This window comes from Typopeltis vanoorti, chromosome 18, assembly GCF_054136105.1.
Source record: "Typopeltis vanoorti isolate ZY-2024b chromosome 18, IOZ_Tvanoo_1.0, whole genome shotgun sequence".
Lineage (NCBI taxonomy): Eukaryota > Metazoa > Arthropoda > Arachnida > Uropygi > Thelyphonidae > Typopeltis > Typopeltis vanoorti.
This window is the reverse complement of record NC_143566.1, coordinates 88732993-88751863: the sequence shown is the minus strand read 5'-3', so window position 1 is coordinate 88751863 and position 18871 is coordinate 88732993. Positions and strand designations below refer to the sequence as shown.

The following is an 18871-nucleotide window of genomic DNA, read 5'->3' as shown; positions in this document are numbered from 1 at the left end:
ATTAGACATTTGCCTGTTCTGGCTTGAACCTGATTTTATCATCTTGCCACTGGTTAACCTCTCTTTTCCCCTTTGATCTGTATCTATCCACCTCTTTTGGTAGCCAATATCTTCCATCCTAAATATATGTTCATTCCATTTCTCTCTATATTCTTTGATCTTTTCATTTATGTTATAAATATCTAGTTCTTTTCTGATGTCTTCATTTCTTATATGGTCTAAATTTGTGCATCCTTTAATTGCTCTAAAAAATCTCATCCCTGTAGTTTATATTTTATTTTCATCTTTCTTTACAACAAGTTAAGCATTTCAGTATTTAGGCACAATTTCCATATTTAATGTGCATCGACTGCACATTAAATATAGAAATATACAGCAGAATAAACAAAGCTGAAATAGTGAAGTGTAAACTGAATAAATTTATATGGAATAAGAAAGAAATCAGTCAAACTGCTAAACTAGCTTTATATTGACATCAAACTTATGTATTTGACTATTCAAACATGTATTTCAGAACTAAGTTAGAAGTAAACCAGCTGATTAAAGGCTAGAAATCATACAGAAACTGGAGATCATATGAGAGCTCTGAGCAAAACAAGGGCAGTGAACAGGTGAGATCAATGGTAGAATGATTAAAAATGAAGACATTGGAACTTGACATTGTTAGCATTCAGGAATGTGTGACCAAAAATAATCTCAGATGTTATAGTCACTTGCACAGAATGAGAGAAGACAAGTAGATATTTGATACTAGAATGGGAAAAGGAGGACCCAGAAAAAGACCAAGATCTGGATGGATGGTTAGAAGTGCCTTAGGACAGTGTTTTTCACACTCCCTTCTGGCCATGACTCACTTGGACAAAGACTATAACTCATTGGACCACTAGCCCACATCCTCTATCTTACCCTTTACCAATAGGCCATGTTTTTACAAACACATGTGAGAACTCACATGCCACTTTATGTGCAAAATTGTGGAGTAGCTAGCATAACACAAACAACCTTAATATAGGATAGGGATGGGATATATTGTGAATTATAATACTCAAAAAAAAAAAAAAAAAAAGCAGCACATGGAAAGTATTTATGAAGAGGATCTCTGGAAAGTTCTGATAAACATCTAGAACAAAAATGATATTGAAGCAACTGATATATAAGTCACCGGTAGGAGGCATTTCGTTGGAATGTTTGTGTAAAGAAGTTTCCCGTTTTAGATAAGATAAATTTTTTGGAATAATTAATTGTAAATAAGTGTGTGTTTATGAGTAAGAGTTGTTGAAAAAAATTGTGTGGTTGCAGTATTTCCAGTGTGTGGGCTTCTTAGTTTAAGTTTGTTTATGAAATAATTAAACTTAGAGTTTAGTATTGTAACCAACAAAGGAAAGATGGTGGCAACTTTGTCTATGGAGGAATTTAATTTTGATTTCAGTCATTTCGTGAAATGTAAGGTGTGCTATATGTATTTGTTCGATTATGTAGATAAATTATGGATATTTAAGGCAGATAGAAGGAGAGTGTATGCAAAGTGTGATCTGTATGAGTGGTAACTGAAAATGTTAGTAGCAAGAATGCCATGAGGAGGATAAGTGCTCGTCTGATAGAAAAATGGGACAGTGTAAAACAGCGAAAAAATGGTAAAAAAGTTTTAAAAAAGCAAATGAATGATCTGATGAACTTAACAATTGATGGTAAGAAAAACAAAAGCGATACGAATGTAGCAGAAGTTGAAAACCAGAGTGCAATTAAAGTAAGGTGGCAAGCAGCGTTGATGCCGAACAAGCATGGCAATAAAACTGAGAGAGTGTGAATGAGAGCAAAAATGTGATACAAGATTTGAAAGCTGAGTTGGTTGGGATGAGGCAAGAGATGAAATGGATGCAGAGTGAAATTAAGAGAATTTGAGATATGTATGAAAGAGTGAAAATGATGAAAACGAATGATATCAGTTTGAAAGAAGTAACAAAAGACTTGCGAGTGGCATTATATGGGATTTCAATTATTAGAGATGTGGTAAATGAGAAGATGCACAAGGTTTGTTTTCCTGGAGCTAAAATGAATAGAGTGATTGAGGCATTGGATATGAGGAGTAAGTGAGCAAAGGAGTTGGTAGTGGTAATAGGGACAAATGACTTGACTGGAAACAAGGAACACCTAAGATTGGATATCGGGAGGTTGTTGAGAAGGATGAAAGATAATAGTGTGATAGGAAAGGCAGTCAGTGTGTTGTCCAGGTATGACAATGACAAAATGAGGCAGAGAGCGAAGATTGTGAATGATGTGGAAATGTGTGAGGAGATAGGAGTGCAGTTTGTTAATATGTGGAATGAGTTTGAAGGATGAACTGAACTGTATAAGAGTGATGGACTGCATTTGAATGGTTTTGGTGCAAGTCATTTGGAGAGACTGCTGCTGGAAGGTAGAGAAATGAGTACAGAAATGAAATACAGGAGAGTAAGAAAGGAGAGTGTGTGTAGACATAAAGGGAAGGGAATGATCTGGGATCAAAGGAAAAATAATCGGATTTGAAGTAAGTTCTAAGATGAATAAGGAGAAAAAGAAATGGTTCAAGTATGGAAAAGTCACACCTAATAAGTGGTATCAGTGAAACTTGATATAGATCCAGGAATGAGCTGTTATGTTTGTAGACAAATGCTAGAAGTATAAGAAACAAGGCAAATGAAATGGTTGAATTAATCGAGTCTGTTCGCCCAAGAATTGTTGGAATAAATGGCACATGGTTGGATGAGAATGACATCCTGACAGGAATAGAGATGAAAGGGGTATGATGTGTTTTGTGAAGATAGAAAGGGTAAAAAGGAAAAGGGGAATGCTATTGATGATAGAGAAAGGGTTATGTCCATACAAGATAGAGATACAAGAGGGGGAATAGTGGCAGTGGTTTTGAGGCAGTATGGTGTGAGATAGAGGTGAATAGAATGAAATACTTAATCAGATGTTGTTATAGACCTGGTAATGTGGATGGTAGTGACCATGAAATGAATAATCGAATTAGCCATGCAAATAAGAAAAGGATGATCATTATGGATTATTTTAATGATGGCAATATAGACTGAGATGATGAGATAGCAACTGGAAGTAAAGAAAAGTTTCTTTACTTGAAAAAGTGAGTTTCTTGAGTTTTTGAGGGACAACTACCTCAGGCAGTATGTAACAGAGTGCACACGAGGATTGAGGGTCTTGGATTTGATCATCTCATCAGAGGATGTTATAAATGAGGTGTTAAATTACCCTCCAGTTGGTGAGAGTGACCATGAAGTGATTACCTGGGTGGCCACCAGCAGTGTGAGGACCTCTTTATGAAAGAGTATATGTGGACCTATGAGGCTGGTGATTATGAGAAGCTCAGGAGACAGCTTGCAGGTGTAGCATGGAATGAGGAGTTAGCTGGAAAGGAGATCAAGCAATGTCTAAATGCATTCTAAGAGTCAGAAGGTTAAATAATGCAGGTGTGAAATGGATGAATGAAGAGCATGATTAAGCATGCAATACAGAGGAAAAAAGCATTATGAAGGCAGCATAAGAGGAGTGGTAATAATCAATGACTTGGTTGGTAAGGTAGCAAAAGTGAAGTATGAGCAGCAGTTAGCTAATGAAGCCAAAAAAAGAATCCTAGGGAGGTCTTTTGACATGTAGCCAGCAAGGGGGGGGAGAAAACAATAATTATGGAAGGATGGCAGTGATCGGAGAAAATGGTATAAGAACAACTACTGCAGAAGATATAGTTGAGATAGTTAATGAGCAGTTCATAATGTCTTTCATTCTTGTGAATGTGACATCATGGAGAGCTTGAGAGTAGCTGATGAGGAGAAGGAGAGACTGACTGTAAGCAAGCAAGAGGTATATGGGGAACTGAGCAAATTTAATGTTAATAAGGCTGTGGAACATGATAATATATCACCACGTATTTTGAAGGAATGTGCCAGGGAGTTGGCATCTGCCTTGACACATTTGTTTAATGTGAATCCTGCACTGGGTCAAATTCCAAAGGAGTGGAAGGAAGGCCACAGAATTCAATCATCAAATTATAGGCCTATCTGTGTGTCAGTCATTGTCGTTAAAGTGTTGGAGATGCTGGCGAGAACCAGGATTCAGAATTGGGTTGACAATGGTATTATCTTTGATGGACAGCATGGATTTGCTAAAGGGAGGTAATGTTTTAGTAATCTATTTACTTATAATAAGGTGACAGCTTTATTGATAAGTTGATAGTCAAACCAGAGTAGATGGGATTGGATATTAGACTAGTGCATTGGATTGGAGATTGGCTTTCTGACAGGTATCAGCAAGTTATGTATGGGGGGGGGGGTATCCCAGAAGAGGAAAGTTACTAGTGGTGTGCCTCAGGGGTCTATTTTAGGGCCATTGCTATTTAACATGGATGTTAATGATACTGGCAAAAATTTGGATGGGGATATTCAGTTGTTTGCATATAATGCAAAGTTGAGATGAACTATGAGGAGTAGAGCAGATGTTGTGGTCTTGCAAGAAGACTTAAATTGATTGAGTAAATGGACATGGGAGTGGGGATACTGATTCAATGTTGCAAAATGTAAGCTTTTAAAATTTGGGAAGCAAAGATGGGATATAGAATTTACACTTGGTGGAGATTACTGTTGCAGGTGGAGGAAATAAGAGGTCTTGGGGTGATGGTGGATAAGGATCTAAAATTTAGAGGGCACATTGCCAAAATTGTGAGGACAATACAATGAATTCTAGGAATGATAAAAAGGAACTTGTAGAAGTAAGGAGATTCTTGTTCCATTGCATAAGGCTCTGATTAGGCCACACATGGGCTACCGTGCACAGATTTAGTTACCTGGTTTTCAAAAGGACGAAGAGATGTTGATAAAGGTCCAGAGGCAACTGATTAGAGTTTCTAATCTCTGGAAAGTTGAATATGATGAGAGGTTGAGAAGATGCAATTTACAGAGTCTAGTGGATAGGGGTGATATAATAGAGACATACAAGTTGGTAAGGGGTTGTTACAGGATCAATGTTGAAGAGGTTTTTCATAAAATGTGGGAGATCAGGGGGAGAACAAGAGGCCATCCCTGGAAACTGTATAAGGAGAGTGTGAACAAGAGAGTGAGAAGCAGGTTTTTTGCATGCAGAGTTGTGAATGATTGGAATGCCTTGACTGAGAGAGGCTGACAATACTAGAGAATTAACTTGGAAGAAACTGAATTGATCTTTAAGATATTTATCAATAATACAATACATTAAACATCCTTTAAACATAATAAGCTAAATATTATTTATTATGTCAGTTCAATTCAAATTGTAACAGTATAGGAATGTGGGTTTATTACAAGAAAGAAAAATACTGGCATTTAATACTTTCTTTTTTTCCTCTACACTTACATGGTGTGTGGCTAGTAAAGAAATGCAACTGGACACCAGGCTTAAGTCTGCAAGTACTACTCTCTTTATCCAATTCTAGAATTTTAGAAACTTTGCCTGAGTATACCAACTTTAATTGATGATAAAGATATCTAAAAAAAAAAAAAAAGAGAAAAAAAATTAAGTACACAAGATTTTGTACATTAAAACTCTCATGGCTCAGTAATTTTCAGAACTGAAAATTTGGATTCTACTTAGCCGATTTTTATGAATTACATTACTGTCTTCAGCGTGACAGGTAGAATTACTCCGCAACACTGAAGACAGTGATGTATAATTCAGTATCAAGGTCAAAAGTAAATAAGAAAATGGCAATATGGAAATAACAAAGATATGTTTTTCAAAATCTAAACAATATCATTAATAGCAAAATAATTCCAAAATCAAATTTCATAAAAATTATAAAAAATTTATGGGTAACAAATTATCCAAACTTTTCCAAAAAGTTGATTGAGTAGAAGAGAAACCTCGAGATAAAAATGAAGAATTTATCGATGTTGGAAGTTTTCCCACTTGGTTATACTATAAATTAAAGATACCAAGAAATTATATACTTGGTTTAATCCTTTATCCAAGTGTAAGCAAACAAGTTTGCAGACAAACTATTTTCAGGACTGGGGAAACTCATATAAAGAAGCTAACGACTTCACATTACTTGTAAGAAGCTAACGACTTCACATTTTTAATAAGAGTTGCCCCAGTCCTGAAAATAGTTCAGGTGCAAACTTGTTTGCTTACACTTGGATGAAGGATTAAACCAAGTATATAATTTCTTGGTATCTTTAATTTAAAGAATTTATTGAGTTGCTTTCTTAAGCAGAATGTGAAAGAATAAACTTGAGGTCAAAGGATGTAGATTTCATCATAGCGTCATATGAGATCTCGGTTGAGAATGACTATTTCGCCACCAGCTGGTGGCAGTAATCACTCTATACTTTCCTGGGAAGTAGCTAATTATACAATGTTCCAATTAAGACAGAATACATGCTGAACTACAAAATTGGAAATTATGACCAACTTAGGAGAATACTATCTTTGGTCCCACGGTAACAGTTAATGAATGAGAAAGATTTTACCAATACATGGCAATCTTTGAGAAAGTGCTTAAACAAGGCAGTATCTGAACATATTCCTGAAGTTCAAAGAACAAACAGGGTAGGAGCAAAATGGATGTGGCATGTTATTATATATCTTAATGGAAAGAACACAGCACAGAGGAACAATAAAATTTAAGTTTATTAGATCCTATATTTTGTCTCTGTCACAGATACATACATCATCAGGAATACAATCTCAAAATTGTATAAGCACACACAGAAAAGTGTGTGATTCTTTTGAACTCAAAACAATAAGTGGGAGAAATAGATTAAAAACTTAAAGTCCTATGAAGGATGTCCTCTATGGGTGCCGTCAGCTAGTCTCAGCTGTTGGGCAGGAAGCCTGAGGATTAGTTTTCCAAATCTTGGGGAGTTTAACATATCCATATATTAAGATTAGGATAGTTTAAAAAATCTGCTGCTGATTCTAATAAAAGTCTTTCAAGTTTATATTTGTTGCAGTGAAGCATAGTAGTTTTTTGCATTTGATTCTGTGCAAGGTATCCAAAGCATAGCTATACCAGTATGTATTTCTTGTGTTCTAGGCAGATGTTAGCAGATCTCCCAGTTTGACCATAATAAGATAATTTTCAAGAATAAGATTCTTGTAAACACCTAGAATAGAGAGGGGAGGTAGTGGATCCACAGGAGGACAGATAAGGACAATCAGCTTCAGATGAAGTTTGAAAGTAGGATGGAGATTATAATTTTTTATAATCCTGGCTATTTTTTCTGAGCCATCTTACTTTCTACTATTGCTAATAACATCATCCTTAACACTGCTAACATCCTTATGCAAGAGTCACAGTCTAAAAGAAATCTCTGTGACAGTTAGTTTCATATTCTCCATAAATTATGCATAGATAATAACGTAGTACTGATAGCTAATGGGAACTGACAATGGTGTTACCTTTGTCAGTTCTCATTATTATGTTATTGTCTATGCATAATTTATTTAAACCAGAAAATGAATGTGTTGTGCTCAGAGACTGCAGTACTTATAAACCTCTTGATTGCAATCCCACCAATTCTCAGTAAAAATGTCATTTCTTGGCCTCCCAAAACCATTAAAAAACACTCAAACTGTTTAGTTCCCCATCTACAGATATATGAATTGCTCAAAATTCATAAACCCAATAACCGTCTTCATCCCATAGTGGATGCTACTGATGCCTCCCTCCTTTAAGTTAGCTAAACAAACAATCAGCTAAATCTTTAACCCCCACTTACTGGTCATACTTCATCTTTATATTAAAAATTCCACCCAATTCAAATTTTTAATTCAAAATTTAGTTTTAAATAATAATATCATAGTGAATTTTGATGTCAGCTCTCTATTTACCAATATTCCTCTTTCTGACACTTCATCTTTACTGAAAAATGTTTTCCCTTCTGATATCACTGATAGTGAAAAATTTTTCACTTGGTTATAAATTAAATTAAAGATTCTAAGACATTATATTCTTGTTTAATCCTTTATCCAAATCTAAGAAAACCAAGTTCATACATGAAGTACAAGTGAAGCACTTTGGTGATCTGTGTTTTTGCAAATATGTGGTTTTCATTAGTACATAAGAACTAAACCAAGAGTGAAAAGAAGACTGCGAATAAAACCAAAGTGAAGAAAATAAGACCAATAAGAAAATAAGACCAAGCGAAGAAAACACTTAGGAAATGCCATTCTTTACAGGTGAAATTCAAATTCTGAATTGGTTTCATGGCATTAACATTCAAAGGGCCATGGGACTAAGTGATTCTACAGTAAGAACCATTCATGATAACACTGATACAATTCATAAGAGGAGTGTTCAATTATCTAGTATCTGAGTGTGATCAGAGTAAAGAAATCCTGATCTCATGTAACTGAGAAAATGAAAAGGATGCTGACTATATGGCTAGAGCATCAAAACCAGCAGATCTGCCTTTGTCTGGAGTAGTCATATAATAGAAGGCAAAAAATTTGTATGAAGATCTGATGAAAGATGAAAAGCAACTGTAACCTTTTGCTGCAAGTTATGAGTGGTTCGACTGCTATACAAGTAGCTGTGTTCCATAATCTCAGCATGACTGGTGAGGCTGCAGATCACCTTGCAGATCACACTGAAGCATTTCATGATCTCTTCAAAGCAAAGATAGCAGAAGAAAGTTATGCACTGAGAGGTTACAATCAGAAATTGAAAACTGCAAGTCAGAATTTAATTGAGAGATTATTTAAAAATCAGCCTTCATCCTCCCGCGAGCCTTCAGCTTCAGCATATCAGCTAAAGAAGGTGTGATTAAGATGTGGTTATAATATATTAATCTTGAAAATAAAGAACTCTTTAATAGTTATGTGTTTTATACATAGTGAATATTTTATTTACTAATCTTATGCCTTAATATGTATGGGAAATAGGTGCAGTTTTGATTAAATTATTCTTGAATGATCAGAATCTAGCTCATCTGCAGGCAGGTTTTCAAAATACATGGTGATTCTCAAGAATGCAACCCCAAATATAATGAAGTTACCTATATCTTCACAACTAGACTACTTGTATACAGAGGCTAATGACTTCACACTGATTGCCTTGGTGTCCCATAATGCAAAACACACAACCTTTCGGGTGTGTATAAAATGTGTAATATGACTTCTGCATTACTTCAACCTTGATATCTCTTTTGGGTTTGGCTCTGACTAGTGAGACTTCAATAACAGTCAAAACCAGTCTGGTTAGCCTGGGCACTATCCAGACTGGTATAGCTTAGCATTATGGGATGCTAAGGCAATTAACGTGAAGTCATTAGCCTTTATATACAAATAGCTTAGTCATGAAGATACTTCATAAGCAAACACTGTTTGCTTACACTTAGATAAAGGATTAAACGAGAATATATTTTCGTGGAATCTTTATTTTAATGTTATCATTAACCTTTTCAAATTTACCATCCATGCTGGCTCCTCTTGGCAAGATACCAGATATAAACAGATAGCGGGTACAGCCATGGGTGCACCCCTCTAGACAATTTTTTTAAAGAATATTTTGAAAAACATGACCTCAATACTGCCATTCTCAAACCTTCTATCTGGCTAAGATATACTGATGACATTTTCTCTATTTAATAACATGGCTCGGACATTAAACTCCTTCCTTCTCCATCTCAATAACCAGCACCCCAGAATCCAGTTCTGGAGTGCTGGTAATCATCAAGTAAAATGAAGGAGAAAGAACAGCTCTTTACTGAATGCTGATGGAACTCTTGTGTCAAAAGCTGATGAGATTGTTTAATTAATGAGTGCCCACTTATCTAGGATATATCAACCAGGTGTATAGAGCATGGTGTGCACAGTGTTTTACTACATTTGATGAAGAGACAACATAACCTTGAGAAGACTTTGGCAATAAGGACAGATGAAATATTAGAATGTATGCTACAGAAATGTTCAGCTGAATTGGTTAGACCTTGACATGTTTCTATAGCTTGAGTCTCAGTTTAGGCAAGATACCAAATGAATGGAAAGAATATAATTATGATAGTTCTGTTATACAAAGTTGGTGCAAACACCAATGCATCTAACTGTCAACCTATCAGTATCACTAGAATGGTGGTGGAGATTTTAGAGAGTTGATAAGAACTCGCATACAAAATGAATTAACAGACAAGATATACTATGCAAAGAACAGCATGGGTTTACTAAAGGGAGGTCATGTTTTAGCAATTTGCAAATATTTTTCTAATGTTACATAGCTGAGATAAAAGGAATATATAACTATGAAACCATTGGATTTGCTAAGGCATTTGATAATATATCATATGAAAGGCTGTTGCATAAACTGGAGAATACAAGTTGATAATATAAACTTGACTGGATAAGTGGATGGCTGACAGGCAGGTATCAAAAAGTGGTATACTGTAGATATGAATCTGATGGATTTAAGGTGAACAGTGGTGTAGTTCAGGAATCTGTCCTTGGAACACTGTTGTTCAATCTATACATTAATGATATTAGGAAGGATCTAACAGGAGATGTTTAATTGTTTGATAATGATATAAAGATAGACAGGGGTGCTTAAGGGTCAAAGCTGTATAACTGAGAGGAGACCTCCACATAGCCTTTAAAGAAATGCAGAGAACCGACCAGAGCTTCTGACCTAATGTCCAATCCTCACCTTCTCGTGGTGCACCCTGTTGGGTATCTACCTGGATACTGAGCAAACGAGGATGAACTGGCAATTTGGGATTTAGTCGACGAAATTGTATTCTTATTGGTGTAAACCAATATACAAAATGATGGTACAAAATGACAAAATTTCATGCCGGCTGGGACGTCACCCGGTTAAACAAGGCCCCCGTTGTTTTCGCCAGGGAACCAGGGTGAACAGCGAAAAGTCAACTACTGGAACAAATCTGAAAGCACACCCCAACTCAACATCAGCAGAGTTAAAGATCGGTACTATCAACATAAGAAGCCAGCCTGAATGGCAAAGAAATGGAGCTAGCTGAGGAATTAGATAAGTACCAGATCGACATAACAGGGGTGACTGAAACAAAAAAGACAAAAAACTGGTGAGAGCATTCTGAACAATATATACAAAATGTTATATTCAGGCAATGACAATCAAGGAAAAGAAGGAGTAGCCATAGTATTCAACACAAATACGAGGCTAATCTTCTTGAATGGCAGGCAGTCTCAAGTAGAGTGATGTCGGCTAATATCAGAATGGGGAATTGGACAATGAGACTTATTTGTGCTTATGGAAGTTTCTACTAAGGTAGAAGTGGAGGAATTTTTTGACGCTTTAGAAAAAAGCAACTGACACAATGAAAAAGGAAAAGTTGGTCTTTGTTGGGGATCTAAACAGCAGAGTAGGAAATGATTGTCAAACATACAAAAATATTTTGAGAAAATTTGAAGAAAAGAGCAAAGCTAATAATAATGGTAAATACCTGTTGGATTTCTGCTCAGGACATGGACTGGTTATTACTAACATCATGTTCCAACAGAAAAATGTGCACAAATTCACATGGAGAGAAGAGGCAAGGAATAAGAAAAGTCTCATTGACTATGTTATAGTTGATAGTGATGTTTTCTCCCTGGTGCAGGACACCAGAGTGTACAGAGGATTTGAAATTAGAAGTGATTACTATTTAGTCTTGAGCATGTCATTCTTATCAATATGAAAATTGAATTTCATATTGAAAACAATGACATGTAAGAAAGTTTTAAAGTGAATAAAAGTTGAGCAGCTCTCAGATGTGAACTGTAGACTAAAATACACAAAGATTATTGAAGGAAAAATGAAAGAGTTTGAGAACAGGAACCAAACCTTGGAGATTCAGTGGCAAGCCTTGAAGAAAACCCTGCTTGATTCAGCTAGAGAGGCATGTGGTGAAGTTGTCTGCAAGGATAAAAAAATTAGAACTCCATGGTGGACACAGGAAGTTAAAGAGGCAGAGAAGGAAAAGAAGAAAGCATATCAAAAGTTCCTGTCAAATAAGTCAGCTTGTGCTCTTAAAGAATACAGAGACAAATGTAAGAAAGGAAAACTCTGTGTAAAACTAGCTAAACAAAAGTCATGGGAGGACTTTGGCAAGAACATAGAAAATAAATATCAAGAAGGTGGTAAGATATTCTGGAGGTTGTTGAAGAAGCTTAGAAATGGAGGAAAGAGTGCTGTAAAAGGAGTTAGAGATGATAAAGGTGACATGAAAACGGAAGAAAAAGATATCCTTGAAGTATAGAGTAATTACTTCGAAAAATTGCAAAATGAAAATAGCATTGATAGCACAGTGGTAAAAAACACTCAACAGGCATACAGTCAGGAATACATATCCATTCTTGAAGTAGTAAAAGCCATCAAAGGCTTGAAATGTGGAAAGGCAGCAGGAGTAGATGATATTTGACCAGAAATACTGAAGTATGGTGGTATAAAAGTCTTACAGTGGCTGCACTGCATAGTTCAGAAAGCCTGGACAGAGGGACGAATTTCCGATGATTGGAGTAGAGCTCTAATAGTACCCATTTATAAAAAGGGAAATAAAACTGAATGTGAGAATTACAGAGGTATTTTCCTATTGAGTGTTCCTGGCAAGATCTATGCAAGTATACTTGAGAAACGGTTGAGAAGAATTGTGCAAGAAAAGCTTGGTGAAGAACAAGCTGGATTCAGGCAAAATAGAGGCTGTAAGGATCAGATTTTCACTTTACGACAAATAGTGGAGAAAGCATGGGAATATAACAAAGATCTGTATTTAAGTTTTGTCGAACTGAAAAAGGCATATGACAAGGTGCCAAGAGAGAAGCTATTCAATACACTACAGTTATATGGTGTCAATGGGGCCTTATATCAAGTAATACTTAGTCTTTATTTAAGTTGTAAGTCAGCAGTTAGAATTGAATGAAGTACAGGAAGATGGTTTAATGTTAAATCTGGAGTGAGACAAGGATGTACATTATGAAGGAAAGTGGTATTAAACATGATATCAGAATTGGAGATGTTAATGTCAGCTTTTTGCTTTATTCGGACGATGTTATACTTCTAAATAAATACGCTACAAGTCTGCAAGATTCCCTGACTAAATTGAATAACTGTTGTAATAGATATGGTGTGAAGGGCAGCAATAAAAAGACAAAGACAATAAAAATAAGCAGAATCACTGAAAATGTCAACTGTGTTGTGAATGGAGAACCAGTGGAACAAGTTTCAGCTACTTAGGCATGATTTTTAGTGAAGATGGTAAATTAAATATAGAAATAGACAACAGAATCAGCAAAGCTGGTATGGTAGGAAGTCAACTGAATAAATTGATATGGAATAAGAGAGAAATTAGTCGGAACACTAAATTAGCTGTATACAAGACAGTGTTCAAACCAGTTTTAACTTATGGATCTGAGAGCTGGGTCAGAAGTAAAACACTTGACCAAAGACTAGAGACCACAAATATGAGAGTCCTGAGAAAGATTAGAGGCATGAACAGATAGCATCAATGGCAATATCATATTAAAAACAAGTATATTAGGAAAGAACTCAACACTGTCAGCATCCAGGAATGTGTTAGCAGAGCTAATCTCAGGCGGTATGGTCAGTTAAACAGAATGGGCGAGGAAAGATTAGCAAAACAAGTGTTCTCTGCCAGGTTGGCAGGAAAACAACCCAGAGGAAGACCAAAATATAGGTGGAGTGATACGTTACAAAGTGCCTTAGATGATAGAAATATAAGATCTGATAATATTGGAGTCTTGACAAGTAACAGACTGATTTGGAGGAAAATTGTAGGATAGGAAGTTAGTAATGATGTAAATTTTTCATGTAGTACTATCGTATCCTGTACACCCCTTGAGGGTACATGTCAGGAATTTGATGATGATGAGATAGATAGGGCAATCAGGGTTGCTACTGATATCGAGCACATTACAGAATGATTTGAACAGGATGGAAATTTGGACAAATGATAATGTATATCAGTTCAGTGTTAGTAAATGTAAAGTTATTCACTTGGGCATGATGCAATTTCTAACAGCATATTATATTATCAGGATTATATAAACAAGTGATCCTGCCTTTTTACAAACACTTGATGAGACCACATTTGAACTACTGTGTGTGCAAATTTCATCTTTCTTGGGTTCTAAGGAGATAAAAAAAGCTGTGCAAAGAACAGTTGCAAAGATTATATTGGAATTATGGAATATTGATTATGAACTACTGCAGTTAACAGAAAAAAAAAAAGGGGGTGGGGTGATGTGATAATGTCAATAAACTTCTAAATGGGTGTTAGAGAATATCATCTGGTGTAATTTTTCTAACACCCATTATTAACTGTGTTCTCTCCCCTGTGGGGAGAGAACACAGGGCATCCATAAAACTGGTTGTTATTATTATTATAATTTGGTAACCTCCATGGAGTCAACAGACTCATTGTGGGAGGCCCACTCGACCAGCAACAAGTCTATTATAATGAGCTTTGAAGTTATTTACATTACTGTCCAACCCCAGATGCTAGACCCCCCCCTCTCAACACTTCTGCACATAGCAGAAGAAGGCAAATCCATTCCAATAATAGAGTAATCAATGATGAGTGTTTACTATTATATGTCAGAAAATTAGCTTTTCTTTCATGAAAATTCTTCTTTAAAGTGGTAACTATTTTGCTTGTACAACATTTGGAAGAGTTTACATATAAAGTACATGATTTTGTGTGTTGGTGACAAATTCGTACATTGTCTTATTCCTTTCTCCCCTTCAACATGAATTGGCTCTTCTTAGCACTTATTATCACCTGTAAAACATGTCTTGTGCACTTTGTTTGTACCACACCTTTAATGACTAAGTCACCATATAAAGCAACCCATCGTCCTTAGATACTTATTTCTTCTTATTAACCTCCTTGTCATTTACATTAGTTATGCTCTCCTTTAAATGATCAATTTTCTCCTTCATACACATAACCTGACTTGTCATTTTCATTAACTCTTGCCTAAACTCTTCCATGTCATTGTATTATTACTGTCACGAGCACTTCCGTCCTGGTAACACTGTTCTTATTTTTGGAACATTCTAGCCTTTCATCGCACTTCTCACATAATATAATATGTTCCTTTTTATCGTTTGATCTAATACTCTACAAATCTTTAACGTTTTTGGATGCATACATAAAACAATTGTCACATCTTATCCACTATAAAAAAGGCCAGGGAAAAACTTCATCTATGAGTTGAGCCCTTCCACGCTGTTGCCGTAGGCTTCTTTGCTGCCACTGCCAAATTTTTAATAACATTAACTAGCACTTCCATGTTAATCAAAATAACAATCGAAGCAAATGCTTTTAAAATCACAATACCACAGTACAACGATTATATCCAGTCTGGCTATAACACAAAAGCACTATTATATAATTCTACACACTATAATTTAATTGATGTTTAAAAATTAGCCCCTATGAATTTCATTTATTCTGCTTTATCAACAAAGGAAACCTAAGAAAAATGTAAAAAAAAAAAAAAAAATTCCAAGCAAACTTCAAAAGTTAGAGAGACTGTTAAACCCAGTGAGTTTGCTTCAGTTTTCCAATATATATTTATTGCCCATTTCAACAGTTTCCATTTGAAAAACTTTGCCATTTTGGTAGATAACTATTTGAAAATGCTTGTGTTGAAGTTCGTCACTTGATTTCTTTCATTATGCCAGGCAAACATCACTCCCGTGTTCCATCATTCAAATGATTTAACTGCTGGATTATTTAACCTTGAATTTTACTTTAATCGCTAGCTGAAATTTCAGTGACAAGTGACTGATTAATTTCATAAATGAATGTGTTCGTGTAAATAAGCACATTCATTCCTTTACTGATAATCCGTATAGACTACTTAAAAAATAGTGACCCATCACAAATCAAGTATTGAATACTGTTTTTACATCTAAGGCAGCACTCCTAAGTAAAAAAAAAAAAAAAAAAAAAATACAGACTCAGTACAAAAGAAAGCAATTAAGATAATTTTATATGAGGAACTGTAATCCTATCTCTTGATAATTCATCATCATCATCAAATTCCTGCCATGTACCCTCAAGGGGTGTACAGGATATGACAGTACTAAATGAAAAAATTACATCATTACTAACTTCCTATCTACAATTTTCCTCCAAATCAGTCTGTTACTTGTCAAGACTCCAACATTATCAGATCTTATATTTCTATCGTCTAAGGCACTTTGTACCGTATCAATCCACCTATATCTTGGTCTTCCTCTGGGTCGTTTTCCTGCCAACCTGGCAGCTTGTTTTGCTAATCTTTCCTTTCCCATTCTATTTAAGTGACCATACCACATGAGATTAGCTCTGCTAACGCATTCCTGGATGCTGACAATGTCAAGTTCTTTCCTCATTTTTAATATGATATTGACATTCATGCCATCTGTTCACACCTCTAATCTTTCTCAGGACTCTCATATCTGCAGTCTCTAGTCTTTGGTCAAGTGTTTTACTTCTGACCCAGCTCTCAGATCCATAAGTTAAAACTGGTTTGAACACTGTCTTGTATACAGCTAATTTAGTGTTCCGACTAATTTCTCTCTTATTCCATATCATTTTTTCAATTGACTTCCCACCATACCAGCTTTGCTCATTCTGTTGTCTATTTCTATATTTAATTTACCATCTTCAGTAAATATCGTGCCTAAGTAGCTCAAATGTTTTACTTGTTCCACAGGTTATCCATTCACAACACAGTTGATATTTTCAATGATTTTGCTTATTTTCATTATCTTTGTCTTTTTACTGCTGACCTTCATACCATATCTATTACAACAGCAATTGAATTTAGTCAGAGAATCTTGCAGACTTGTAGCGGATTTATTTAGAAGTATAACATCATCCGCATAAAGCAAAGAGCTGACATTAACATCTCCAATTTTGATATCAGGTTTAATACCACTTTCCTTCATAATGTGATCCATATAGATAATGAATAACAGAGGGGATAATGTACATCATTGTCTCACACCAGATTTAACATTAAACCATCTTCCTGTACTTCCTTCAATTCTAACTGCTGACTTACAACTCAAATAAAGACTAAGTATTGCTTGATATAATGTCCCATTGACACCATATAACTGCAACGTATTGAATAGCTTCTCTCTTGGCACCTTGTCATATGCCTTTTCCAAATCGACAAAACTTAAATACATAGCTTTGTTATATTCCCATGCTTTCTTGACTATTTGTCGTAAAGTGAAGATTTGATCCTGACAGCCTGTATTTGGCCTGAATCCAGCTTGTTCTTCACCAAGCTTTTCTTCCACAATTCTTCTCAACCGTTTCTCAAGTATACTTGCATAGATCTTGCCAGGAACACTCAGTAGGGAAATACCTCTGTAATTCTCACATTCAGTTTTATTTCCCTTTTTATATATGGGTACTATGAGAGCTCTACTCCAATCATCGGGAATTCGTCCCTCTGTCCAGGCTTTCTGAACTATGCAGTGCAGTCACTGCAAGACTTTTATACCACCATACTTCAGCATTTCTGGTCAAATATCATCTACTCCTGCTGCCTTTCCACATTTCAAGCTTTTGATGGCTTTTTCTACTTCAAGTATGGATATGTATTCCTGACTTCAGTGTTTTTTACCAGTGTGCTGTCATCACTGCTTGTTTCATTTAGCAGTTTTTCAAAGTAATTACTCCATACTTCAAGGATATCTTTTTCTCCTGTTTTCATGTCACCTTTATCATCTCTAACTCCTTTTACAGCACTCTTTCCTCCATTCCTAAGCTTCTTCAACAACCTCCAGAATATTTTGCCACCTTCTTGATATTTATTTTCTATATTCTTGCCAAAGTCCTCCCATGACTTTTGTTTAGCTAGTTTTACACACTGTTTAGCTTTCTTACATTTGTCTCTATATTCTGTAAGAGTAAAAGCTGACTTATTTGTCAGTAACTTTTGATATGCTTTCTTCTTTTCCTTCACTGCCTCTTTAACTTCCTGTGTCCACCAAGGAGTTCTGATTTTTTTATCCTTACACACAACCTCACCACATGCTTCTCTGGCAGAATCAATCAATGTTTTCTTCAGAGTTTGCCACTGAATCTCCAAGGTTTGATTCCTGTTCTCAAACTCTTTCATTTTCTTTTCAATAATCTTTCTGTATTTTAGTCTACAGTTCACATCTGAGAGCTGCTCAAGTTTTATTCGCTTTAAAACTTTCTTACATGTTATTCTTTTCAATATGAAATTCAATTTTATCCTGCTCAAGACTAATAGTGATCACTTCCAATTTCAAATCCTCTGTACACTCTGGTGTCCTGCACCAGGGAGAAAACATCACTATCAACTATAACATAGTCAATGAGACTTTTCTTATTCCTTGCCTCTTCTCTCTATGTGAATTTGTGCACATTTTTATGTTGGAACATGGTGTTAGTAATAACCAGTCCATGTCCTGAGCAGAAATCCAACAGATATTTGCCATTATTATTAGCTTTGCTCTTTTCTCCAAATTTTCCCAAAATATTTTTGTATGTCTCACAATCATTTCCTACTCTGCTATTTAGATCCCCAACATGGACCAACTTTTCCTTTTCATTGTGTCAGTTGCTTTTTCTAAAGCATCAAAAAATTCCTCCACTTCTACCTTAGTAGAACCTTCTGTGGGACCATAGGCACAAATAAGTCTCATTGTCCAATTCCCCATTCTGATATTAGCCCACATTACTCTACTTAAGACTGACTGCAATTCAAGAAGATTAGCCTCGTATTTTGTTGAATACTATGGCTACTCCTTCTTTACCTTGCTTGTCATTGCCTGAATATAACATTTTGTATTTATTGCTCAGAAAGATCTCACCAGTTTTGGTCTTTTTTGTTTCAG

General features: G+C 35.6%; 1 protein-coding gene across 4 annotated transcripts in view; it reads right to left on the bottom strand.

Moving 5' to 3' along the window:
- Window positions 1-18871, bottom strand: part of Adat1 (Adenosine deaminase, tRNA-specific 1) — a 136841-nt gene that overhangs the window by 96239 nt on the left and 21731 nt on the right. For all 4 annotated transcript variants that reach the window (XR_016549788.1, XM_090407944.1, XM_090407943.1 and 1 more), the window contains exon 5: window positions 5383-5513. Coding sequence is in view for 3 of the 4 variants with exons in the window: in XM_090407944.1 (XP_090264070.1) it covers window positions 5383-5513 (131 nt within the window). In the remaining variant the exon portion in view is untranslated. The remainder of the gene's footprint in view (window positions 1-5382; window positions 5514-18871) is intronic.